The sequence below is a fragment of the Rhinolophus hipposideros genome, assembly GCF_964194185.1.
Source record: "Rhinolophus hipposideros genome assembly, chromosome: 10".
NCBI lineage: Eukaryota > Metazoa > Chordata > Mammalia > Chiroptera > Rhinolophidae > Rhinolophus > Rhinolophus hipposideros.
Window position 1 is genome coordinate 75,271,163 of NC_138056.1, and position 27,497 is coordinate 75,298,659.

The 27,497-nt window shown below is 35.6% G+C and overlaps 1 protein-coding gene across 2 annotated transcripts in view; it reads right to left on the reverse strand.

Moving 5' to 3' along the window:
• The window catches only part of ALKBH8 (alkB homolog 8, tRNA methyltransferase), a 53,374-nt gene extending 29,862 nt beyond the window's left edge, over positions 1-23,512 (reverse strand). The window contains exons 1-7 of one of the 2 annotated variants that reach the window (XM_081061759.1): positions 23,371-23,512; positions 17,612-17,747; positions 13,896-14,133; positions 11,555-11,686; positions 10,801-10,896; positions 9,135-9,239; positions 7,798-7,868 (exon numbers count right to left, since the gene is read on the reverse strand). In XM_081061759.1, coding sequence (XP_080917885.1) covers positions 7,798-7,868; positions 9,135-9,239; positions 10,801-10,896; positions 11,555-11,686; positions 13,896-14,133; positions 17,612-17,747; positions 23,371-23,378 — 786 coding nt within the window. In that variant the 5' untranslated portion in view covers positions 23,379-23,512. The remainder of the gene's footprint in view (positions 1-7,797; positions 7,869-9,134; positions 9,240-10,800; positions 10,897-11,554; positions 11,687-13,895; positions 14,134-17,611; positions 17,748-23,370) is intronic. The other variant, XM_081061760.1, reaches the window with a different exon arrangement.
• Positions 23,513-27,497: the final 3,985 nt, after the last annotated feature.

The following is a 27,497-nucleotide window of genomic DNA, read 5'->3' on the forward strand; positions in this document are numbered from 1 at the left end:
TAAGTCAGACAGAGAAGACAAGTACTATATGACCTCACTTATGTGTGGAATCCTAAAAACAAACAAACAAACAAAAACAACTTACAGATAAAGAAAACAGATTGGTGATTGCCAGAGGTGGGGTTTGGGGGCTGAGCAAAATAGGTGAAGGTGGTCAATAGGTACAAACTTCCAGTTATAAAATAAGTAAGTCCTGGGAATGTAAGGTACAGCATAGTCACTATAGTTAATAATACTGTATTGTATATTTAAAAGTTGCTAAGAGAGATCTTAAAAGTTCTCATCAGAAGGGAAAAAAACAACATAACTGTGTGGTGTGGTGATGGTTTTAAACCAGACTTACTGTGGTGTTGCTTCACAATATTTACATTATCAAATAATTATATTGTTGTATACTTTAAACTAATATACGCATAATGTTATATGTCAATTATATCTCTATTTTAAAAAAATCACTATGAGATATGCACCAAAAAAAAAAAAGAATAGGTGGTGATGATCATGGTAATGGTAGTGTTGGTGGTAGGAGTAGAAGCAACAATAGCTGTTGTTATTATTATTAAATGCTTATCAACTCCTTATGACAAATGAAAATTTAAGAACTGTATGCCAACTTCAATTTATGATAGAACACAGAAATAAAAGCACTCCATGGTCTATTAAAAGTTACTAGCCAGACGCAGTGCAAACACCTAAGGATATGGAAACAATACACGCAAGCTTTAACTTTTTCAGTTTCTAGCACTGTACTGGAACATTTAATTAAATGACGATTAGAACTGCCATTGGGGGCCTATATGACTTCATTTCCACTTATTCTTTTGCTGAAAGATTAATCTGAAATCCTACTGTCGTTGGAGTTGGTATTACACAGATTTAGCATTTCAGCATTTCCTAACTCATTGGTTCAAAATCTAGTTAAATACCATAATTGCCTATAAACTTTTTATAAACATAGAAAACCAGCCTCCATCTCAGACACTCTGACTCAGAATAAACTATAGCACCTGCTCTGGAAAAAGATAGTCTAGCAGGGAGGTCAGAAATGATCTACAGGGACCTCAAGTATTCAAAGATCATGTACAAGCTGTAAAGCAAACACGTTTATCATGTTCAAAGACATAAATGCTAAGCTTGACAATTTCTGCAGAGAACTGGAAAAGGTATTTTAAAAAAGACACTGTAAATATCAAGAAAAACCAAACAGATATCCTAAAACAGAAAAACACCATGACTGAAATTAGGCCATCAATGAATGGGTTTAACAGCAAATCAGACATGGCTGAAGAAAGAACGTGTGATAGAAGAAACTGGTGTAAAGGAGAGACAAAATTTAGAAAACACAAGAGACAGGGTGAAACAAAGTGAAACAAAGAATTAGAGAAAAGGTAGATGAAGAGAAAGAATGGGACAGAGGCAAAATCTACATAGGTAATGGCTGAGAGTTTTCCAAAATTCATGGAAGAAACCAATCCATAGATTAAAGAAATCCAATAAATCCCAATAAAGCAGAATAAACAAATACATCAAAATAAGCAGAATCATCAGGCATATCAAAATAAAACTATAGTAAACAATACATTTTTAAAAATATCTAAAAGAAGTCAGAGAAATAAACAAAGGTCACCTTCAAAGGTAACAAGAGCAATAATGTAAGCCAGAAGAAAGTAAATAAAATCCTTGGTGCACTGAAAGAAAATAACTGCCAACCTCAAATTCTATACCCAGTGAAAATACCCTTGAAGAATGAAGGTGAAATAAAGACACTTGCAGGCCAAAATTAAAATGGAGTTAGCCAAAAGCAGACCTGGACTAAAGGAAATTTAAATGTTATATATTATACAAAAGGAAAGTTATCCCAAGATGGAAGATGTGAGATAAAAGAAAGAAGAAACAGCAAAGAAAATGGTAAATAGGTCTAAATGAGTATGACCATATAAATCAAAAAAAAATCTTTAAAAATTAAGAGAATTCAAATATACAATAATAGTAGCATAGAAATTAGAAAGGAGTGATAGAGTCAAAATGTTCTAAAGTTCTTAAGTTGTCAATCAAGAAAGCACAGATACCAATTAAGCTTAGAATTTGAATGAATATCAAATAATTCTGTTGAGTGAAAGAAGCCATACAGTAAAGAGCTATACTGTATGATTCCTGTATAAAAAATTCTGGAAAATATTAAGTAACCTAAGGTGTTAAGGAACAAGAGGAGATGACAAAACCTTTGGGGATGATGGATGTATTCACTGTCTTGAGTGAAGGAAGCATTCATGAGAGTATATATAAATGTGTGGTTTACTGCATGACAATTACACTTCTAGAATGTTGTTTTTAAAAGAAAAAGTATTGTGGGATGCAGGTAAAACGGTACTTGAGAGCAAAATTCACAATCTTCAAAACACATGTCAAGAATACTTCCCAGGTTCTAAATTAATCAACTGGAGGACAATTAACCAGAGCAGAAAACCAAGGAATAGCAAAAATTTGTTTTGTTTTGTGTGGAATAGCAGTAGGTGGTAAATGGCTAAAAACGAAAGATAATGAGTTTTGATTTGAAAAAAGGAAATGTCTTTTGGAGAGCTGAATATTAGGTCCAAATCTGAGGGGGAAAATAATCAAGGCTGGAAATATTTTCGTATCTTCTACATTGCCTGAGACAATGCTGGTCACATAAATAAAACCTCTTTTAAGAGACATCCATTTAACCAACCAACATGCTCCATTTCTTCTGTAATGAATTCTCATGCCCTGAATGTTTGTTAATAATCGCAATTCTCCAATATGCTCATGTACTTCCATTCTCATTGTTGAGCTTTATGCTTGACAAGTCAATTGTGTATGTTTCCAAACCTCTTTGTGCGGGCAACACTTGTTTTATAATTATTTAATTTGATTAAATATTATGTAAACCAATGAAAATTGAGTAAAAAAAAGATAGGGTTTATTTTTTTCTATACAAACTAAGTTGAATGTTGTTGAAAGACTCAATAAAAGTGAACAAATTAATAAATTGTTGAACAGATGTCATTCAATAATATCTTGGAAAAAGTAACAGAATATATGATGTTAGAAAGGTGTTAGATGGGGAGGTTATCACTTTGTAAGGGTATAAATACCTATTATATTGCTCTGTACACCTGAAACTAATAAAACATTAAATTTTTTAAATAAAGCTCTGAAGCATGTATGGCAAAAGATTAAAAAAAAACACATCAACACTGAGATGGTTTCATAGATGTTTTTAAGCTTTTGTTTCACTTTAAAGAAATGGAAACTGGAAAGACAAGGCAGACTGTGGACCCTAACAGAAAGGCCCTAATCGAAATACTGCTGAGTGAATTTATATGTAAATTAAAATAAAATGTTTGAAATTTGTATGTATCTTTTACTATTATTAAATTTGTGTGTATCTTTTACTATTTTTATTCCCCAATTTAGGTGACTTTTCAATTAACAACCAACCACTGGTTCCAACTACATCCCCTAAATGGGATTCCACTGTAGTTTTCTACATTTAAATTATAATTTTTTTTCTAGTTTTACAATATAGCTGGAGTGATATAATGCAGCTGTCTTGCTACAAAGTAAATGCACAAATTCTAACTAAAAAGACAGAAGAATCAGTACTCTGAAGACTCCAAATAAAGCAAAATGTTCTATTTTATGATGTCACACTGTGAAACAGACTGTTTGAGCAGATTGCTGCTGAAATAGTTTTATCTCTCTGCCATTATCCTTACTATAGGGGCCTGAATAAAGAAGATCTTACTCCATACAAGGGAGATAAAGAGTATACTTGAAGAACTGTCAGCAGAATCCCATTTGCCCAATTTATACAAAAGGGATTTTTAGCTTCCAAGAGATCTTGAAAGATGAGAAAATTACACAAAAAATAGGAGATCTTCAGAGTATTAGTTAGCACAGAAAATGCTGAAAAGTGAAAATAGAATTCGATGTACAAAAAGGAACATGATGAAATAAGGCAGAACATTTACTTCTGGCCCACAAACCAACAGATCTACTTGTCCATAGACGTTATGAATGTTAGGGACATTGGCTAAAAAGAGAAATGAAGATTTGGTCCAATGCCATGGTGACGGCACTATGATGCAACTAAATAACCCTTGTCAGAGTTTTAGTCTCTTTCCCCGTCAACATTAATATACGTAGCCATTTAGAAGGAACCATGTCTATGGATACAAAGCACACACACACAGATGCAGAAGAGATATACACCCGCTAGGACAACAGATCATTACACTTTTAATGCTAAGGGCAATACTGATGATGGAAAATATCACAAATAAACTATAAAGGATGAGAGAAGGGAGTACGGAGCTATACAGCAGAGACAATCCATTAGAACTTCAGAATGTAAATATTCCAAGGACTCTCAGATAAGAATAAAGTCTGCGTCCTGGAATCAAGATAAAAATAGGAAGGAGAAATTGTTTGGCTTCTGAAGCTGTAAATATTGCTTATATATTCAAATGTCGAGGGCTGAAGCTGAGGTTGGAGATGAGGTCAGTATGCCCAGGGTTCAGATTGTATTTGTTGTTTTAAGCTTTATAAAGAAAATATCTTTTTTCCCCCGTTTGTGCTGAAGATCAGATCAGAAAATAATGTAATATTCGTCCGTTAAAGCAATAAACACCTAAAAGAGAAGTACCCTGTAAATCATTCCTGACAAATAGAAGTGATGGGAATTGCTCCAGTATCAGAACATCTCTGGGGCAAACCACACAAAAATCAGGCTGGAAAAAACCCAGAGAAGCTATAAATCCATTCAGCTGGCAGTAGAGAAATTGGGTAGCTCAAGACATTTCACACACACAAAGAACTTTATTCAATACCCTATTTCAGGAGATCAAGCTGGACTCAGTAACGATTTGCTGAAAACATGAGCCCGGAGAGAGAAGAGATAACATAATGAAAGATGTAGCCAAGGAGAAACAAACAAACAAAAGAAACACTACTAACAAAACAAAACAATGGTGCCACTGACAAATATTACAATGAAATGGAAGCTGGAGTAGAATTATAGTACATTTCTTAAAACAATTAAGGCCATCAAGAATGAGAAAATAAAGAAAAAAGGACCCAGATTCTATGTCTGAGACAAGAAGCTAGGAGAGAATTCAAGTAATTACATGGCATCAAAAACAAAACAGAAGAGTAAAAGTGGGTAAATGCAAGAAGAAAATACGAAAGCCATCTTTCTGGTGGCGACTTGAAATCCTATTACAAAGCCATGAGATCATGAGCTTCCCTTTGTCACAGAGTGAAGCTTTCAAAAGAGGAGCCCAAGAAGCAGCATGCCTTAATAATAAGCCTTTACTCATGTGGATTGCTCTGAGTTTGAAAAACATTTTGACATTCATTAACTCACTTTATTCCCATCACAATCCTTCAGCCAGGCAAGTGGCATTATTAATCTCATTTTACAGATGGAATAAAGGGCCCCAAATATAGTAGACTGTTTTAAATAGTCTAAAAAATTTAAATGTTTAGTAAATAGAAAAATTTACAAAGATTCACTTCTTGTCAAAAGCTGTCTTTTACCAAAAAATCTACTGTTTTTGTCGTAACTTATAAGATGCGTGCTTTCCTGCTATTGCAAAGATGGCTTTAACCAAAAACTCCATTCAAACTGGCAGCTAAAAATGATATGCTTCTAGAGACACCAAATGGAGATAATGATTACAGCAGATTTTCATTTCAACTAAAGTGCAAGTTTCCCCTCCTTTACAACTTTTAATTAAAAACTGCATAATGACCTTGTAAGGTGTTAGAACACTGAGTTCCCATTCCTCGTATTTCCATAGAAGAGGAGGGAATTTACATAGGAGTGAAAGTATAGGAAGAACACACCTAACTTCTCTCTACTCCTTCACTTCTAACTCCCCAAGAGAAAAGGCGTACCTTAGCTGATAGGTTAGCCTGAAGCCAAGCTTCCTTGGCTGAGCCCTTCCCTCTCTCCTGATCAGATCCAGCTGGTTTGCAGAATCTGGTCTGGGCTCCTTCACGTCCTGTGTTATAGGGGCAGTCTCTGACTCTGTGAGGGAGGTCTCCAGTTGCCTGGCTGTGCCTGGCTGTGGTATGTCTCTCTAAACCAGAGGTGAAGTATTATAACAAGTCCACTTGGCTACAGATATACAGCCACATTCTTCCATATTTTTCTCAGTAGTTAAATTGACACTCTGATCTCCATTTACTTTTTTCTCATTTCTCAACTGGTTGGCCCCCTAAAGCTACAAGCCAGGATAAGAGGTAAAATGAAAATAAACCAAACAGAAAAGAGCTCTTTTTCCTTCCCATCCTCATTATTTTTGAAAGGACTTAATAAGAATCCACACATGTAGGGGCCAGCCCAATGGCTCAGGTGGTTAGAGCTCCATGCTCCCAACTCTGAAAGCTGCCGGTTCGATTCCCACATGGGCCAGTGGGCTCTCAACCACAAGGTTGCCGGTTCAACTCCCGCAGGGATGGTGGGCTCTGCCCCCTGCAACTAGAAAACGGCAACTGGACCTGGAGCTGAGCTGCACCCTCCACAACTAAGACTGAAAAGACAACAACTTAAAGCTGAACGGCACCCTCCACAACTAAGATTGAAAGGACAACAACTTGACTTGGAAAAAAGGCCTGGAAATACACACTATTCCCCAATAAAATCTCTAAAAAAAAAAAAAAAATTCACACATGTAGTGCCAAATAGCACTCCTCTCTAGTCACAGTATCAACATGATCACACGAGCTCAGCAAAGGTTCAAAAGTCAAAGCTCTGAAGACCTACAGTAGTGTTAGGAACTACACAAATACAATAAAATACTAGTAAATAGTATTGGCCTCAAGAACAAGATCAGATTTTGAAGCAACCTCTAGTTAGATGAGACGACCTCAGATTTGAAGGATTCTTCTAGATTTAAAATTGTTTCCTACCTAAAACTCAACCTGAAGTTTGCATGGACTATTTTAAACCATGATTTTCATAGCTTCTTTAGCAGCAGATCAAGTAAAGTGCAACTATAGAAACAAGTCAAGGAATAAACACGAACTTCTTATTCCTCATCTGTAAAAATGAAGCCATTACCCTCTAGTGCTCAAAGTTTTTGAAGGGACCGAATCAGGCAATATATGTGAAAACATACATTTATCAAAATTCCAGACATGTACCTACATTTTAGTTGTTTCCTTTCTCTATAGCCTGAAACTACTATCTTTTGCCACTAGATGGCAATGCTGCTTCAGCCAGCTATTGAACTAAGGGAAGTATGGATTTTAAACTTCTAAAAATAAAATGTGTAAAAAATTAAATTACAGGGTTTTTCCTGGCATCCAATGACCTGACAGATAAAACTTTAGACACCTAAAAGAAGGGGCTGTGATAATTTCACATTCTGTAAGAAATAAAAGTGTTGATGGTGCCTTTAGTTTTCATTTTAAAATCTTAATTCATCTGAATTAAGAAATGTGAGAAAGCCTATGAAAAAGGCATTGCATAACGTAAGACATTTGTTGATAACTAATAAAAAATGTCTAGGGTGGCCCGATGGCTCAATTGGTTAGAGCGCGAGACTCAACAACAGGGTTGCCGGTTCAATTCCTGCATAGGATGGTGGCCTGCGTCCCCTGCAACTAAAAGAGTGAAAATGGCGACTGGACTTGAAGCTGAGCTGCGTCCTCCACAGCTAGAGGACAGCGACTTGGAGCTGATGGGCTGATGGGCCCTGGAGAAACACACTGTTCCCCAATATTCCCCAATTAAAAACAAAACAAAACAAAAGTCTAAACATTTACCTCTGACCCCAAACTGAGAGAAACGATCTCATCCTCAAAAGCAGAGTGTGTATCAATATGAGCAGGAATTCCTAAGATGAGACAGGATAAAACATTACTTCATTTTTCCTTTTGGTAGCTTTAAGATGACTTTTAATATAGCCTCACACTATTAAGGTGAAAACATTGTTTGGTAATCAGGAATGTACTATAATTTTAGTTAAAAGGAAACATTTAGGGTGAGCGTGACTAAGTAAATAAAATTGAAGTAAATCTACACTAAAAATATCTTAACTTCATGTTCAAGTGCCACTGGGACTTGATTCTAAAATCAAGACATGAGAGTGAACGCTTAACTAGGACATTTACTCAATCCCAGCCCAAGAGGAAGATGTGAAAGATAAATAAACCCATTTTTCTCCTTAAACACTGGATCCCCAAGTACTTGTAGAACAAAAAGCAACAGCCAGTTGTGAAGACTAAGCATATAAATAATTAAGATGTGGTTTCTCCCACCAATTTCTCATTCTATGTTAACTGAGCATCTCTTAAGCAAAAGGAACTTTGCTACATGGTGAGAGTACATAAAGCACGTAAAATATATAGTCCCTGTACTCAAGGAGCTTACAGACCAATGAAAAGACTGATCGGTAAATAAGCAATCATAATACATCATGATAAACGCAGAAAAACAAACCCCGCAACTCCTGACATTAATAAAACTCTTAAGATCATTTGATTACTACAAATATCAGATGTAGATGTTAACAAGTACAAAAAAATCAATAACCTAAAGATTTTTCACTAACATGTCATCCTAGAATTGTCTTCCACATCTCAACAGAGGGAAAAAAAAGAGCAAGATCATCCAACCAATTAGCCTTCTCTGTACAGACGTAACTCTATCCCAGACCACCGCAATAAAGCAAGTATTACAATAAAGTGAATCATAATCTTTTGGCTGGTGGAGGGTCTTGCCTTCAATTGTAAAAAGCAACATCTGTGACATGCAGTAAAGTACAATAAAACAAGGTATGCCTGCACCTGTAAATTATTTGGTTTCTTCCATTATACATGTCTCCTGTTTTTAAAGAAATCTTGTCTCTCTCTAAATAAAACATTGGGTGAAGAACAGAAAAAAAAAAAAAATCACAAATAACAATTGTGTTAGTCTGTTTACCCTCTGAGATGCAAGTTTCTCCAGAGATTGACTGAGATTTGCAAAGGATTAAAGTCAACACAGGTAACAAACATAAGCAAATTACTCAGTTTGAGCTAAAAATATATTTGATCTTGGAGAGTTACATCGTCTACTTAGTTATGAAATACATGACTGGAATTGTAAAAGAAATACTCACCATGCCCAGGTTCATACTGGTTTACGGTCATTTGATCAGGTTTATATTTAATAAATCCTTCCTTCAACCACTTCTCCAAAATGCTATCACAAATGTCAGGAAGACCTGAGGTATATAAAGGTGAAATATATTAAAATACTTACCTTGCATGTTTTACCCAAGAATAAAAAAACAGTCACTGTGATAAAAATCAAACAGCTTTGAATTTAGTATTCAGATTCAAATATAACAATAAACCCATAAGCAAAGTAAAATAAAAAGAAAACCTTAACAATCTTGCAGTTACTGTATTACATTTTATTAAATACAATGTCCAAAATAATAATTTTTTTGTTTGTTTTGTTTTGTTTTGTTTTGTTTTTTTAAGGAAGGCACAGCTCACAGTGGTCCTTATGGGGATCGAACCGGCAATGTCGGTGTTATTAGCACCATGCTCTAACCAACTGAGCTAACGGGCCACCCCTCACAATAATAATTTTGCTGACAATAATTTTGGTATTTTGTAATATCAAATACTATTTGGTAAATAGTAATAAAATTATAAAACTTACTATATTATATACTGGAAATCAACGTGACCACTTTTTGTTTTATTTTAAATAATTCAGTTTATTTTTTAAATTATTTGTCTTTGAAAAACAATTTTCAAAGTGGAACTTACTTTTATTGGAGTCATAAATGTTTTTTCATGAGGGAAGAATACCCTTAAATAACACCAAAGTCATAAAAATATAGATAAATTGAACTCCAACAAACAATTGTACCAAAGGATTAATATCCAGCTTATATAGTAAATGCTTATTAATAAATTAAACAACAGAAAAAAACTGGTAAAGGATATGAAAATGAATCCACAGGAAAGGAAATACAAATGGCAATCTCACCAGTTAATCAGGTAATTATAAAATCAAAAATTTAACAATATCACATGTTGGTGTGGGGGTTGGGAATGCACACTTGGTGAGAATATGTTGCTTTGCTGTTTTAGGGGGCAATTTGTCATTGTCTATTAACATTTTTAAATGAACGTAACTTTGACACAATTCTAATTTAGTAATCTACTTTAGAAACTCTTGCTCGGTGCATAAAGAGTCATGTACAAAGATATTCACTGTAGCACTACTACTCGTAAAATCTGAAAACCAGAAATAACCAAACTGTCTATCTGAAAGGAACTAACTAAATAAGCTATTATCGATTGTCATTCAATAAAATGAAAACCTATATAAGACATCCAAGATATAAAGGGAAAATAACAAGTTGGAGTGATACGTGTAATATATGAATATACAACTTATACGATAATACATGTTAACAACGATATACTTTTATAGTATATCGATATACTTTTTATAGATATATCTATATATATCTATATTTGGATGTAAACTCATTTTTTAAAGGATTGGAATAATATATACCAAACTGTTACTGTTACTACTTCTAAGAAGAAGTATGGATGTCAGGACAGTGTTCAAGAGGAACTTTAGCTTTGTCTATATGTATGAATTTTTTAACACAAACTACTTTAGCTAACTAAAATGTTTTAAATTTAATCAACTGTTTTGATAATTTACCTACAAATGACAAATGAAACAGCCTCTGTAATATACTTCTAATACATTAAATCTTTTTTTCTGACCAGCATTTATTAACAATTACTTACCCCCAGGTAACGGTTTATCTTTATCTACATTGTTGTTCTCATAGTGGAATTCATAACCAAAATGCTTTACCCTTCTGTGTTTTAACGACTTTTGAACTGCATGAAGGGAAGAAAATAAACTGTTTGGGTAAAAAAGAATTTCATTCCTTCATATATTTCAAAGTAAACATTGTAAGTAAGGATTAATTACTTTAGTAATAGCAACTTTTATTAACTGCTAAATTATGGTCATTAATAAAATTCACCAATATCTGCTATTCTTATACATCAAAAATTGTAACACTCACCCAATCAATCTGAAAGAGGTAAATATGTATACTGCCACTCACAGTACTGCTAATGATCTGGAAAGAGTCAGAATAACTAATTTGCAACTATCTCCAGGAGGCTCTTACTACATGATAATGGTACGGCAGTGAACCGCTGATTCCTCATAAAAAATATGCCTTACAGAGGAGAGAATCAAGTAAGATAATATATGTAAAAAGGCTCATAAATGTTAGGTCTACAAATGTTGGCTAATAAATATTAACCAGTTTGGAGTTTAAAATTGATAGCAATATAAATGTCATTTATTATGAATGCTACTCAGGATTGTTGGTATGACTTCCTCACATTGGATCCAGGCTACCTTCAGTAATTTTGAGGATATACCAGAGTTTTAATGAACCAAAGGAGGAGAAAAAAAAGAAGGATCAGTAACACGGCATTTTGCAGAAACTTCTAAATATCAAATTTTAAAGGTTTTACTTACAATTTTGATTGTCTTTATCTTCTGTCCAGTTAACACTTTCCAAAAGCATTTTCTCATCCTCAGAAGAAATAATTTCTTCTACTACCATGAGGCCTGGGGGTAAGGCTTGAAGCCCCAACTCCTTCCACTGTGCTGTGGGAAAACAAATTAAAATAGTCACATACAAAACTTGAAGTTCCTATATACAAAAAATTCTGTCCAATAGCCATTTATCAGTTCATAAAACTCCCAATCTCATTTTAACAAATAAGAATGCTAAAAGGCACAAGACATATTAACAGTATAAAATTAAAGACCAAGATAAAAATTATGGTACATTTTATCCACTGCAATTACCAATAGCAAATAGAATAGTATTTATTTAAATATTCTGTTCGATCATGATTGAGCCAATTTTTAAAACTCACTAAGAAACAAAATTTCTTATAATATCTACAGTATAACCCTCTATAAACAAGTCAGATTGTCTATAAATACTGAATATAAAAAATTTAATGCTCACTTTTGCCCATAGGTTCTTGACACTGGCTGTGGTCAAGTAATAGAAACATAAAATAACAAAATTTTCTAAAATAAAAATGTCATTGTATGAAGAATTATTTAGCATATATTTAGCATAAATTAAGAGCCCATGTCCTTCAAAGTTTTAGATAAGTACAGCTCTAGAAGGAAAAGGAAAAAATAATTTATGATTAAAGGGAATAGTATAATTAACATTTACTATTAGAGATCTGACCATTCTTCTTATGGACATGATTTTTGAAGCTTTCTGCTGAATAGTTTTCATCTTTGAATAACTTAATGTAAAAGTCCACAAAAATAATATAAATATCTACTAGATTTTATTAATATTTCAGAAATATAAATAGTGAATCATCTGATATTTACAAAGTGCTTACTATATTCCAGGCATTATATTATTTATTCAAATTATATAAGGAAAACTTTGGGGAAAATTCCTTAAAAATCAGTAACTTACAGTACAAGTATAGAGTTTTCCAAATATATGTATTAAAAAGAATTAAAAATATCCTTGTTATTCAGTGGTTATCTGGTAGTAGATATCAAAGCAAGTATCAAAACATTCATGACATAGTTCTATCTTCTATACATTGTATTCTCTATTCATTTCTATTAAAAATGATTTCCATGGTTATAAACATAATTGTAACAATCTTAGCAGTACATCAGGATCTAATGTAGGATTTTGAATAAAGATGACTCTAAAACTCACTTTGTGAATTTGTGTGTGTGTGTGTGTGTGTGTGTGTGTGTGTGTGTGTGTGTTCAATTTCTTAAAGAATGTTCAATATGCTGAATGGGGGGAAAACCGAAGGACAGTATTTTCTGATTAAAACTTACTCCTAAGCCATTCAATTTTCAAACATAAAATATGGAGGTAATCTAGTTTTTATCATCTGTAAAGCGTAAATCAGATTTAAAATTAAATACATATAACCACAGAAAATTACAACTTTTAAAATGTATCTTTAAAAGAGTCTTTAAAGGTTTCCTTTGAGTTTTATTTTACAAAAACATAAATTGGGTAAGATTACACTCACCTACCCACCCACAGGATATTTAAACAAAATTCTCTAACTGCCTAAGTAGGTGACAAATGATTATAGTAGAAAGGTGAGATGTCTAAATCAAAGTTCATCTCATTACATCTCATTTCCATGGGACAGGAGTGAAAAGATGTAATAATCCCTATAATATTTCCGTAAACCACTTTATAAAGCTTTTATTTAAATTAGTAAACTTAATTAATTTAAACACAATTAAATTGAAAAATCAGTTCCTCAATCACAATCATATCTGTTGGAAGCTCAGATATGAACATATGAACATTTCCATCATCACAGAAAATAATGGACAACGCCACCGTAAAGCTTTAGGGATCTTTGGTGGCTCAAGGTGTTCCTCCATAAATATGAAACTTAGCACAGAATCATTTAGGTTACAATTAATTCTTAAGTAACTAATCACAAGCTTTTGGGTAGATACCGTAAAATAAATTGGTGATCTGAATCCTCAACATTAAATTATGAAAAACATAAAGACAGGTAGCAGGGTTCCAAAATAAGTAACATGCATAATAAATCTATTGTTAGGTTGGTGAGATCAGCTCCTTAAAGGCAGGCTATGTCTTAATTTACCTCTCTTCAACCACTTGTCCCAAGCCTGGCACCAACTAGGTGCTTACATAATGTTAAAGGAAAAAGGGCTGACTTAACTGATGTCCTATTTTGTTTCACAATAACTGAACCTCCCAAAAAAAGGAAAGAAAACTCAAACAAAAGCAAGAACTAGTTTTTAAAAGATACCTGTATAATAATACCTTTTTCCACAAAATTGAAGTACAGAATGATCTTTTGTCCTAAATCATCCACTATTTCTTTTCCATTGAGGGTAACATAGGCTTTCTTGGATTCTTCTATAGTTTTGTATCTTACAAATGAGTAGGGCTTATTAGGAGGCATGAAGAGAGCATCCACCTGTCCAAATCTCTCTAAAACTGGAAACAGCTGGTTCCTACTCACACCATTACCCAAACCACCATTGGCAACAACCAGGATCTTAAAAAAAAAACAACAAAAGAAGAAACATGAACAATTGATATCAACCTGTTTATTTTTAAAGATTTTAAAATAAGATTATTTTTAAATAAGATAAAATAAGATTTTTTTAAACAAGATTTCTACAAAGGTGTAATTAAGAAAGAAAAAAAGTTTCTTTATAGTGGTTATTTGGTTTTCTAATTTCACACAAAGTATGTAAATCAATTTGCTAAATATTTAGGGATTAAAAAGTACCCCTTTGTTGTAAATAATACCGGTTTTTAAATAGCATTTTTAGTAAAATATTCATTTCTTAATGACCTACATACAATTTAAGATAACTTATTACTGTTCAAATATAAATTTAACATAATGAAAGAGAAACAGGAGGAAGAGAGGTGGAAGGAACAAGGAGTTAATTACTAATACTTTTTTGGCAGACACTGTGCTTGCTATATATTTTCACCTACTTAATCCTTATGAAAATAATTTTCACAATAATTCTACAAAGCTGGTAATATTAGCCCCACTTCATCGAGGAAGAAAATGAAGATCAGAAAAATTAAGGTTATGGTAGTAAATTAGGAGCTGGGTTTCAAACTTATTTCTGTTTCTGTCAGTTTCCAGAATTCACACTTTTGATATAACCATTATACAATGTTTACTAAAAACTAAAAGTAAAGGTACTGAGACTCAAAAAAAAACAAATTACAGGTATACTGAATATAAAATTTTTCTCTGTGTTTAAGTAACTCAGTCATTTTGTAATTACAATGTTTTCCTTTTTAAGTTTCGTGCTTACTTCCTATCATCTGCAGTCCTGCACTAAACTTTATTCAGGGATTTTTTTGGGGGGTGGGGGTCTCCTATTTTTATTCTGATGCTCATGGCCTAGTGCCCTTATAGTCTTTGTACTTAAAAACATTCTACATGGTGTTAAGATGTTTAATTTTTGATCCATGCCTTCTAAAAACTTTGTAGCATAGTAAAAGTAAAGTACTGATGGTCTATTCTCATCAACTCATCTATATCAGGTATAGGCAAACTTCTACAGAGGATCAGATGGAAAATATTTTAGGCTTCACAGGTCATGTAAGTCTCTGTCATATAATCTTGGTTTTATTTAACAACCTTTAAAAATGTAAAACTCACTCTTAGTTCACAAGCCAGATTTGACCTGAGAAGAGTAGTTTGCCCCTGATTTATACTAAACTAGAGATTAGAACATACTGTATTAGTTTCATATACACAAAATGAGAATATCTAGAACCCTTGCTTTTAAAGAATGTAATAGAATCATTTAAAATGAGATAATAAGAAATGTAAAGCTCTATTCTTTTATGGGACAGCCAATACTTTGTATGTCTGCAAGTATACACATAATAAACAACACACTGATACAATACTATAACAAATGGTATAAAATTTAGCCTCAGATCGCTTGCCCTGGACCTCATTCAGTGAAATTTATAAATTAAACTACCCAAATAATTTGGTTATATGCAGCCATAGTCACAAAAACATGTCCGTATTCCCAAATCTAGGGAATTCAAAGATTCTGTAAATGACAAGGTTCCACTGCGTATCTAGGAACTGAGGACCATGGTGAGGTGTGACCTGAGGAGTTATCAGTGGTCCTCAAAGATTCTAAGTGATTTGTAGGTGAGCCTAACAGCAGACTAGACGATAACAAGTTCAGTGGGAGACAGAAGGGAGAAATTTAATTTGTATAACCTGTGAGTTATACAATATAATTAAATGCAATAATTGTTTTATTTATAATTTTTCAGCCAAGCAATTTTCCCAGTAATATGAAGTAGAGAATTCGGAATTTTTTGTGTTATGTTTGGTCCTGACAATTTGAGGATCACTCTAGAGAAATCTCACCATGGCTATACATTTCCATAAAGGCACCTATATTTCTAACACATGGTGAAAAAACGCATTTGTTCTCCCCTGGATAGATCATATGTCATTGGAGGCCCTTCTACAATTTTACTCTTTTCCTCTAAAAACACTGTGGAGAAAAATATCAAACCTAAATAAATTGACATTTTAGAAGCCACAAAAGTGAGATTAACGCTTCTTCAGATTTGAAAGAAAAGACAGACCCAACCAGAAACACGCTTCAGAGGTAGCAAACAAACTTAGCCCATTTCTTTTCTTACCACTTCTCTTCATGACCCTGGTAAGGAAGAAAAAGCAAGTTACACTTGGGAAGAGAAGACAGAGGGTATGCCAGTTTAATCTTCTGAACGCTGCATAGCCTCAGCGGCTCTTGGGAGAAAGTGTGTGAAGACATACTAATCCTAATCTATCATCTATTCCAAGCTTTTCATAGGAATTTGGTTTAAATTCTCTGAAGTCATTAATAGTGAAGAAAATCGACGTGTGGGCCTTTTACCTGCTAAAATTAAATCTCCTCAAAGATTGCTCATTCCTAAACTATGATGCAGCACAGAAAACAGCAGGAGCATGATACAAAGGAAGAGAATTTATCTGGGAGTCAAGAGACCTCAATTTTAATCTCAGATTCACCTTCTCAATTGTTTGTCTTTGGTCCTCAGTTAGATGAAGGCTAAGCTTCCTTTCTACTCTTATCCTATATCTTTAGAACTAGAAAGATATTGGAAAGAAGGAATGAAGGAAGGAAGAGAAGGATGGAGGGAGGGATTCATATGGTATTTTAATGACTAGTAAGTGCTGTCATATACATATCCTCTTTAGAATCTAACATTCTAATTGGATTTTAAAAAGTATATAATACAATGTCCTTACAAATGAAGAAAGCTGAGGTCAAAGGATACTGCTCATGCCCAAATAAGTGGGGAATCTAAGAGTCACAGTAAGTTTTTCTAATGCATAGCCTAGGAAGTTTCAAAGTCCTCTATATATTAGGTTGGTGCAAAAGTAATTGCAGTTTCTGAAATTATTTTTAACCTTTTAAACAACAATTACTTTTGTACCAACCTAATATAATTTAATTATTGCCATAAGATAGTGAAAAGGCTTTGTAAATAAGGTATAATAAACATGAAATGTTTTCTAGCATATAGTTACAATACAGATGAACTTACGAAGAAAAGAAAGAAGACTGAATTAGGATACAAAAGATGTAGCTTTAAGTTTCGGTCACGTTATATCAATTACAACCTCTCAAAACCTTAGTTTACTCATCTATCTCATAGGATTTTTTAAGAAATTAAATAATGAATGGGTATGCTTTGTAAACTGTAAACAGCTGTACAGTGTTATTGTTATTAACACACACCTACAACTTCCTCATAGTTCTACGAACACAATCGATGGAAATTCAAACTACACTAGGCTATGTCTCAAAATAGGTTAGCAGACCCTAACATATGGATATTTAATATAGATATAGCATATGACTAAACCATTACGGCCTCCTTTTCTGAGCAATTAACAAATATCACTACAATACATTGCATGGCAATACATTTACATTCAAAGGACAATAATAGTTTTAGGTCACCTGAGTGGCATAGGATACTGTTTCAATGCCTTCATGTCTCAACAAAGTGTGCCTGGCTTTCACCTGTTTCCTTAAGAACTTCTTCTCAGTTTTACTGAGTTTGCAATTATTTTGATGGTTGCTATCCATGGCAATACTGGAAAAAAAAAAAAAGTACAAAATGTCAACCTTAAGAGTCCTGAAGTTATAATGATGCTATTCATATACTCTGCAGTTTATAAATATTTCTATGTAACACCTTTTTTAAAATGCTTACTTTACCTTTTACCAAGACAAGTGAGAACAAACACATGCACGGACAATAAAGAAATATTTAAAAGGTAACAAAGAAGCAAGAACATCTACTTGGGTTCTACAAAACGTTCCAATGCTCTAGCTCTATTGAGTGAGCTATTTTACCCATAGATGATAGATCCCTTTATTTATAAAATTCTAGGTAAAATGTGCCACAAATTTCACAACCATAATGTTAGGAAAGAAAAAAAAATTCACAGAAGAATATAAAGTATGATTCCATTTACACAAAGTTTAAAACTCAAAAGACATATATTGTTTATATATAAATGCAAACAAAGCAAGGAAATGATAAACACAAAGTTTAGGAGAGAAGTTATTTCTGGGAAGAAAGAGAGGAATGTGATATGAAAAAAAATCATTAAAGGTACTTCTTAAGCTAGATGATGTTTTAGGTGTTTATTCTTTTTTTAAAGCTGCACATGTTACATATTTTTGTATCTACAGTTTTTTTAAATAACAGATATAAGAACCCCATAGAATTGTGTTTTCATTTAACTGAAATACATCAATCAGCAAGTAGTTACTGAGTACTTTCCCAGAGGCTTTCACACTATCCAATTCAGCACCGTACATCATGAATTATAATAGTCTATTTTGTTCACAGAATTTGACAAAATTTATGGTGATTCATTATTAGCTTAATTCCCCAATCAGGATGTTAACTCAGAGAGCAGTTATCGAACACAGTATGTGCTCAATAAAAATTTGTTGAAGGGGTAAACAAATGGTAATGGATGAATACACAAATGTCTATTTGTAGTCTCAGCACTCTGCACCATCCAACCATGATACAGTATATGCTTGCAACAAGTTTATAAGTTAATTAAGGAAAACAGACAAACACTAAACAACGAAAGAATATGACACATCTTTATATATTAATGGTATATCTGTAGGTTGTGACATGAACTAGAGACAACAAAAAAATCATATCAATATTAACTGGAAAAGTTTGGAAGAACTTCAAAACAGAAGAGGACTTGGGCAAGAAAGACAAGAAAAAGATAGTCAGTTGAAAGGGAAGGTATCCAGTGAGTCAATGAAGACCCGAAACTAAATTCAGAAATGGATGTACCTGGCAAAGACAGTGAGAGGTAAGCATGATTTTTTAGAGCACAGAATATTAACTGATCCCCTGACCCCACTCTTCACGCACTTGAAAGTCTTCAAAGTTAGCAAACGAAATAAATTGAGTAAGTTAAACAAAATTGTTACCGCAGGTAGAAAGAACAAGGAGAGAGGGGGGAAGAAGGGAAAGAGGAAGTGTGGGAAACAAAGGAGAGAGGAGATGAGATCATTCTAAAGAAAAGGTGCAGCTAAACAAACAAAAAAAAAGAAGAGAAGAAAAGGTGCCACTACAGCTACTCGCAATAGTTGCCCTCCTCCTGGCCTGCCCACTCCCATTATTTTGGGGAGTATACTATTTCCTACTCTTAATAAATCCACTGCTTGTTCGGCTTTGTTTGCGTTGCTTATTTGGTACATCCTGGAATTCCTTCCTGTTACCATACAAGAACCCTTTTTGTCCTGGTAACAAAATCATATACCAAAACAACTCATAACCAGTAAAAACTCTAATTACTAACCTATATGGATACAAGAAAAATTAGCTTAGTCTACTGAAAGAACTAACATACAGCGTGCATGTGATGGGAGATAAAGCCAGTAAAACAAGCTGGCTAGACAACACAGAAGAGAAGTGAGAGGCAAGAAGGAATGCTAGCCTGATCTAGGATGGAAGCTGCAGGAAGAAAGGATATAGGGAGAGCGGGGAGGGCCAAAGTAAAGTTCAGGTACAATGAGTAGGCCTCGATGACTACTCACACATGGAGAGAAGAGTCACAGATGGCTTACTACCGGAAACAGTACAGAGCCTGGGTGCCTGAAAGACTACTGGTGTCATTTCAACACTGCAAAGGTCAGGAAGAATTACTAAGTGAGGGCGGTAATGAGTCAGATTTCAGATTTAGGATATACCATGTTTGAGGTACTGGTGAAATACACAGTTGCAATGTCTGGCTGGCAGGTGACAATATAAAGTCACTAAAAGGAAAGGGAATAAGGTTAGAAAGTTTCCGAAGTCATTATTACATACGAAGGGTTAGCTGAAAAGGTATTTTTAACATGTACTAATTATAATTGTTTATTCTGATGTTCGTCCCCTTCCATTGGACTATGAGCTCTTTGAAGACAGACATTGAATTGTATTTCTTTTGTTCAATGCCATGAGATAGTATAGTAGTGCTTAGCGGTCCGGGTTCTCAGTTCAAATTTCAGCTCTGCCACTATTAGCTGCCCCTGTGTGAGTTCATTATTTCTGTGCTTAGGTTTCTTCACCTGTAAAATAGGAATAATAGTGCCTGTTCTTGGCACATAACTCCATCCATTCTCTGGACTAAAAACTTGACCAAACTCTAGCATGGCTTCTAGCAGCATAAAGCAATATCCCTAGGATGACCCCAACTATCCATTAAAATGCCTGCCGAAGAAAACTCAAAATGCTGCCAGGAAATTTTACTATTTGTTCTAGCAACTACTTGTTGCTAGAACAAATAGTAAAATAGGCCCCAGACAATAGACCCCGACCTCTCTTTCTTAGAGTGTTTACTAAATAGGGCTTACAACACTGAATATGCATTTCTTGCCATTCAGAAGTGTCTCTCTCAAGGACCTGAGGGCCATTCTTTGAAATTTAGTCATCAGGAGGGATAGAGCCTCCATCTCCCAGTCTCTGTGGCAAGATAGAATCCAAACTTTGATAACTGCCAGTAGTAAACATCGGGCCTCGTTGTATTTGTATCAACCAACCTTTTGTAATGTTCACTTCTCTGACTCTACTGAGACTATTCACCCTACCCCTTCCTCATTCACCCTTTAAAACACCCAAATCGCTGCTGCAGCTCTTTCCCCTACTATCAGTAATTACTAAAGAAAATCTGTTTTCACTGCTTTAACTAATGTCCAGCTGCATTAATGTTTGACACAATCTCATAACTTTGTTAAAAGGAGTAACTACCTCTATTACTAAATTTAGTATTACCATGTTTCCCCCAAAATAAGACCTAGCCAGACAATCAGCTCTAATGTGTCTTTTGGAATAAAAATTAATATAAGTCCCGGTCTTATTTTACGATAAGACTGTGTCTTTTTAATGATATGATATGATATGATATGATATGATATGATATGATATAATACCTGGTATAATATAATAAGACCGGGTCTTATATAATACAAAACCTGGTCTTATATTAATTTTTGCTCCGAAAGACGCATTAGAACTGACTGTCCAGCTAGGTCTTATTTTCGGGGAAACATGGTAACTACTACTGTTAATTTCCAGAAGAGCCTGACCAGAACGGTTTAATTAGATACAGAAAAGCTGAGGACTCTGAAAGAAACTATCTTACTGCCATTCTATTCCAAGGTCATTATTTTTGGAATGGCATCTTTGCAGTATGCAATGGAGAACAAGGGATCGATGCACTAAGAATTTGTTTCTTAGTATGTCACATGAGCAAAGACTGCAAAGTGGAAGAAATGATTAAGAAAAGATGTTGAATATGTCTTTTTAAAAGTCTGACACTAAGTCCAGCACCAGTAGATGGAGCTTCATAATCACATTTCTATCATTCCCCTTCTCTTCTTCCCTCAGTTGTGTAGTATCACGTGAAGAAACACAAGAAGAAGCCTCCGTGTTGCTCTGGAGGCTCCTTTGTCCCCCACTCCAATGACCCGGCAATGCACTGGCCGAGCAGGTTTCAATCACCTCAACAAGGAATAAGCTAACACCAGCTGCTGAGGTCTGGAGGTGCTTCCTTTCTAACAAGGCCACTTCCCTGGCCAAGGAATTTCCACTATTGCACAAAGGCTTGGATGTTCCTTGCCATGTTATGGGAGTGTTATGGGATGTTACAGGAGTGAGGTCACTATTTACTAGAATACTAGACACGCTGAGTCAAGTCTAAGCACATCCCACCTAACAACATTCTCTGTAGGATAACGAGAGTTTAAAGATCACACAGGCTCTGCTAGTAAGTTTAACCCCAATATATCCTTGGTTATTGACCTAAGTGGTACTAGTAGTATATGTGTCCATACCCTCCTTGTGCAACAGGTGCCTATAATGAACCAAGCAGTATAAACAAATGGTCCTGTGCTTGTATGTAAATTATACTTAATCAACAGCAAAAATTAGAACTGAAATTCCTATCAAATGAGGCCTGACCATAAAGTAGAGCATAGGTATACAGGGTATACATACAAATCTTGAGGACACACAAGAAATTGGTGATATGGGTTGTCTCCAGGAAGGGGAAATGGGTAGATTGGTACGGGAATGAAAGGGAGCGTTCTTTTTTTGTACCCTCTGAATCTAGTAGCTATTCAAATTGCATCACGTATTAAAAAAGAAAAAAAATTGAAATGATGAAAAAAAAACTGACCACATCACTTGTCATATCATCCCATTTTAACTCTTTGAACACCTACTCTATATTTATATGCCCTCATTAATTTTTTTATTCTCCATCTTCCTCCTCTAATTTACCAGAAAGTAAGCTCTATGAAAGTAGATTTTGTATTGTTCACCTGTAGCCCTCAGCACCTAGAAAAGGATCTAGTAGCCACTCAATAAACGTTTATTGAGCAAGCATAAACTTATTAACTTACTAACCTTGCCATCTTACCTCCTAAACCTCTTCTTCACCAACTCTGAGTATGGTGGCCCTCTTCAATGTTTTCATTCGTGCCTGGTGTGTATCTCTATCTCTGTAGTTTTTACATTGTGGTATAATCACACTTATTAGTGTTTGTGTGTTGGGCTCACCCAGAAGCCTGTCATCTACTATTTGAGGGCATGGACTTGAGTGCCTGGTATACAGCAGCCACTCGGTACATACAGAGGGTGAGAAAAAAACGTATACACATTTTATGAAAGGAAAAAACTACATTAAAATGGTAATACTCAATATATAGTGACAACAAGAGATGAATACAAGTCATGTGTACACATTTTTTTTGGCACCCCTTGTATTTAACTGAAATGAAAACCAGAGGCTGACACTGGCCCAAGGGTCTCTGGGATCACTCAAATAAGAGCAAGGAAGATTCAGCTGTGCGAGGTACCAGACCACTCGCAATGCCTTTTCTTCACTGGATTGGCACCGGCCAGAAAAGCACAAGAACTGCGAGACCAACACTCCCCAGGCTGCAACCGCCAGTCCCCAACGGAAACAGAGACACACAGAGCACTCGTCGGCATCCGCACCAAACACTGGCAGGACCACCCAACGCACAAACACCCTTCTACCCAGGGACCGCACCAGGGCACCGCTGGGGACATTCATCCTCTCCCTAGGTTCGCAGCCCCACACTAGCAAGCCGATAACGACCGGAAAAGGCCGACAAGAGAAAGCGATGATTTGCAATCATCATGCCCGCCAGTAAGAAGTGCCACAAACCTCCGCATCGGCTCAGGCTGGGTTCTCGCTACGCGGGGGCTCACTCCTCCACCAGCCTCTAAAATCTATCGCTGAAAGCTGCGGCGGGTACTCTCACGTCACCTCACCTGGGCGCAGCCATGTTGGAGAAAAACTGCACTACATTTCCCATGAGCCTGCAGGGCGATGAACAGAGCTCCCACAATCCTCTTCGCCTCCCAAACCTCTGTATCCACTCTTTATCGGCCGAGTCTTTGGGCTGTAAACCTTAGTCCGTTACAGTGAAAATTCAGTTGTCTTATTTGGGGAAATAGTGAGGATTGGGAGTGCAGCTTATGTTAGGTAGCACCCCAAATGGACACAGTGAAGCAGGTCCATCAGTAATGCCCCCCTCCTTGGGCTGTTTGTGCATCTTTTCTGCTGAATCTTAGAGGAATGGGAGAGGACTTTGGGGGGGGGGGGGTCAGAAAAATGACATCGCACGGACGAGAAAGAGGGAGGCGAATATGCACGAACGTGCCAAAGGAATGGTGAGTACCACAGAGTGGAAGAATGTTGAAAGAAGTAGGACAGAGAAGGTGGGCCACGCCAGATTCTAGAAGACTACTTTATTTTCTAATAATTTGTAGGCCTAAGGGGGTCCCTAGAAGAAATGGAATGATGTGGCCAGTGCTTCTCTTGGAAGGTGGAGGAGAGACTACAACCAAGAAGACTATTTAACAGGCTGTTGCAGTGGTGAAATGAAAAGTAACAAACTATTAACTGGCACACGGCAGTGACAGATGGAAAGGAAAAAGATTTGGTAACATCAGGAAAGAAACAGGAGAGGGGAATGATTAGCCATTGGTCCTGCTCTAATGTTAGTTGTGTGACGTGAATGTATTCTAATCATTCTTCCTATGAGAATGTATTATAATCATTCTCATAATCATTCTGGATTATGAGCTATATAAAGTGCAGGGAAGGAAACTCGGGAGTGGGGAGGAAATTACTTCCCTGTAGTGCTGGTAAATGCCCCAATCCACACTCCCACCTTAGTGGACTGTCAATAAAAGTTATAGTTGGCTGGCCAGGAGAAGTGGCACTGACAAGAGAGTGCTGCTGAGTAGAGGAATGATTTTTATGGAGAATAGGCTAGAAGGAGGAAACAACAGAAGTTGAGAGGCAGAGAGGCAACCACTATAGTCCAGGAAAAAGACAGTGAAGTTAAAACTGAATAGCAAAAGTGAAGAGGTCAGATCCACCAGACATTGCAGAAGAGAGGATAAGGAAAAACATGGTCAGTGCGGTCTTGCTTCTGCACTTTCAAAAACACATTCACATAGGACTTTCTGTGATGATGGAAATGTTTTATAATATGAGTTGTCCACTACGGTAGCCACTAGGGACATGTGGCTTTTGAGCGTTTCAAGTATGGCTAGTACAACTAAGGAACTCAATTTTGAAGTTTTAGTTTTATTTAGTTTCCGTTAATTTAAATTTACATAGCTGCGTGTGACTAGTGGTTACCAAATTGGACAACAGTGTAAAATGTCCCCTTATCTCCTGTTTGCCAAATTCACTTATTTCATCTCTGTACCGTCCTATTTGGAGATACTGAAGCTTTTAAAAGTTTTTAATTTCTCAGCCTCAGTGAAACTACTCTCTCCTGGTTCTCTTTACACATTCAGATTACTTGTTCTCAGAATTTCTAACTAGCTTTCCTCACTTTTTCCACATTTAAATACAGGCAATCCTTCAGATTTTGTATTTGGCTCTTTTCTCTTACCCTACAGTCTTTCCCTGTCTGCCTCCCAGAGTTTTAAAGATATTTATGAATCATTCCCTAATCTTTATCTTCTGATTTGCCTTTCTTCCCTTGGCTTCGATTTAGGAGGCATTTTAGTTTAGTGAAAACAATATGGGCATCAGAGTATGACCTGAAGTAGAAACTGCAAAACAGCATTTACCTTTTGGGATTGATGTAATAATTAACTCCCACGTATAAAGTGGCTGTTAAGTGGTTGTTCATTCCTATTCTACTCTTCTGCTGCTGAGGCCCAAATTTCCAACAACCTGCTGTCTATCCTTGTCTCTGTATCCTTAGAAAAAGGTGGACACATTTAAAATTTTGCATGCAATCCTTTTTATACAGGCCTTTACCTTTTCTCTCTGAGAAGATGACTCCCTAAAGTGGTTTTCAGCTATATTCAAACCCTATTTTATTTATCATGTAGCTCCAGTGTCTTCCATAATCTTGTAATAATAGGAATTCACTAAATGGTGAACTGGAAAGAAATTTAATTTGAAGATAGAATTCATTGTCACCTGTGCCACAAGCTTTACATGGTGATCTATAATAATTTTTCAAAGGTATTAAATGCTGACCTAGTGACTCTTTCCTTAGTAAAACCCTACTCTCAGTTTCATGACAGCTGAGTCCTCTGTGTGACAGTGTAGGAGTTGGCAAATTATCCCAGGGCCCAATATAACCACACAGTTTCTTAAGAGCTGAACACTTTACGCTGGCTGGAGCAAAAGAGGTCAAGCAGAAGAAGTCAGATTCCAAGTGTGAAGGATTCAATACACCATTGTGCAAAGTCCACGTGCAAGGACGGGAGAGAGACTTTTATGAGCTAGGGGCAGCCCCCAGCTGAGAGCTAGCAAGAAAATGGGGACCTCAGTTCTACAACCACAAGGAAATTGGTTCTGCCAACAACCTGAATAAGCTTGCAAGCAGATTCTTCCCAGAGCATCTTGGTAGGAGTCTGGCCAGCTGACACCTTGATTCTGTCCTTATGAAACTCAGAGCCAATCCAAACTAATGACCTACGGAACTGTGAAATAAATGTGTGCTAATTAGTTAGAGTAGCAATAGAAAACTATTACACATGCTTACCCCAGACTAATCACTAACTAAAGGGCATAGAATTGCCGTGACTGCTTTAGGCCAGTCATGATTAACTCCATGTGGCTGAGATGAGGCCCATCCTCCCTGAAATCAAGAGTCCTTGATAGACTGTACTAGCTGGAGAACAATTAGGATTATATTAGCAAGAAAAACGGGAGAATAGCTGTTGGGTAAACAATTAACAGGATGTTCATTAGGGGTTTGAATACCATCTGGCTGGATTATAATATAGTCTATCCGAAAAGCTAAGAGAAAGGGATGCTAGAGGGATAAGCACTCTCATCAACCAACAAAGCCTTCAGAGGTAGAATTCTAATAGTTGTTATACTTCTACTTCAGGATGGCTCAGTCAGAAAAAATGGAAAATGTTCCCAACAGTCCTTGAAAACTTATATTTTTACTATGGTTCCAAAAGGTGATACCATTTATTTCACTGCAGTTTCAAATTCAATTCCTATGTAATGAGGTTTCAAATTGCCCTCCCCCTCCTTTGGCTACCTTCTGATTTTTTCCTCCACTTGTCCCCAGTGGTAAGTATACTAGTTTTGCTTTTTTTTTTTTTTTCTATTTATGATTAAAATACCTTTTTTCAGTCTTTCCTCTCCATGTACTCTTTTGCTACTTATTTTATCCCTCTTGGGTAAATGACTAATTTATATGAAATTTCCTTTTCAAACTTTTGTCTTCTCTACTGCTTTCCTGGATTTCTGGCTTCTTGAAACTCCAGCATGAATGCATTATGTAGAACCACTTGATGTTCACTGTGACATTTCAGGACTCCATGCATTATTCATGCCATGATGATAAAAACTCAATGAAAAGTTTGCAGTATTACAAGTTATATGGTGAAGGTATTCCTTGCAGTAATTAGAGGCAAAGTAACCAAAAAAAAAGAAGGAGGAGGAGAATAAAAAAGGGACCGGCCTCTAATTTGTAATACAGAGCATGAAACTGCTTAAAGAACTGTGTTTTGGTCAGTCGCAAAACCTATTTAGCTGTGAAGCATTACCTCCTCCCCAAACAGGTGTCTCTATTATTGAGGTTGAAAACCTGCTTACTTCATAATAACTTTTTTTCTGCAACATTCAAGTAGAAGAAAATAAAGAGATAGACAACTTGGTGCAGGAAAATCTTTGGGGTGGCCAGAGGACTGAGATTTGTAGATTTTGAAAGATTATGAAAAAAATGAATCAATTTTTTAAAAATGCTTCCCTTAACTCTACAAGAAAAAAAATCTTTAAAATTTATAAACAATTCA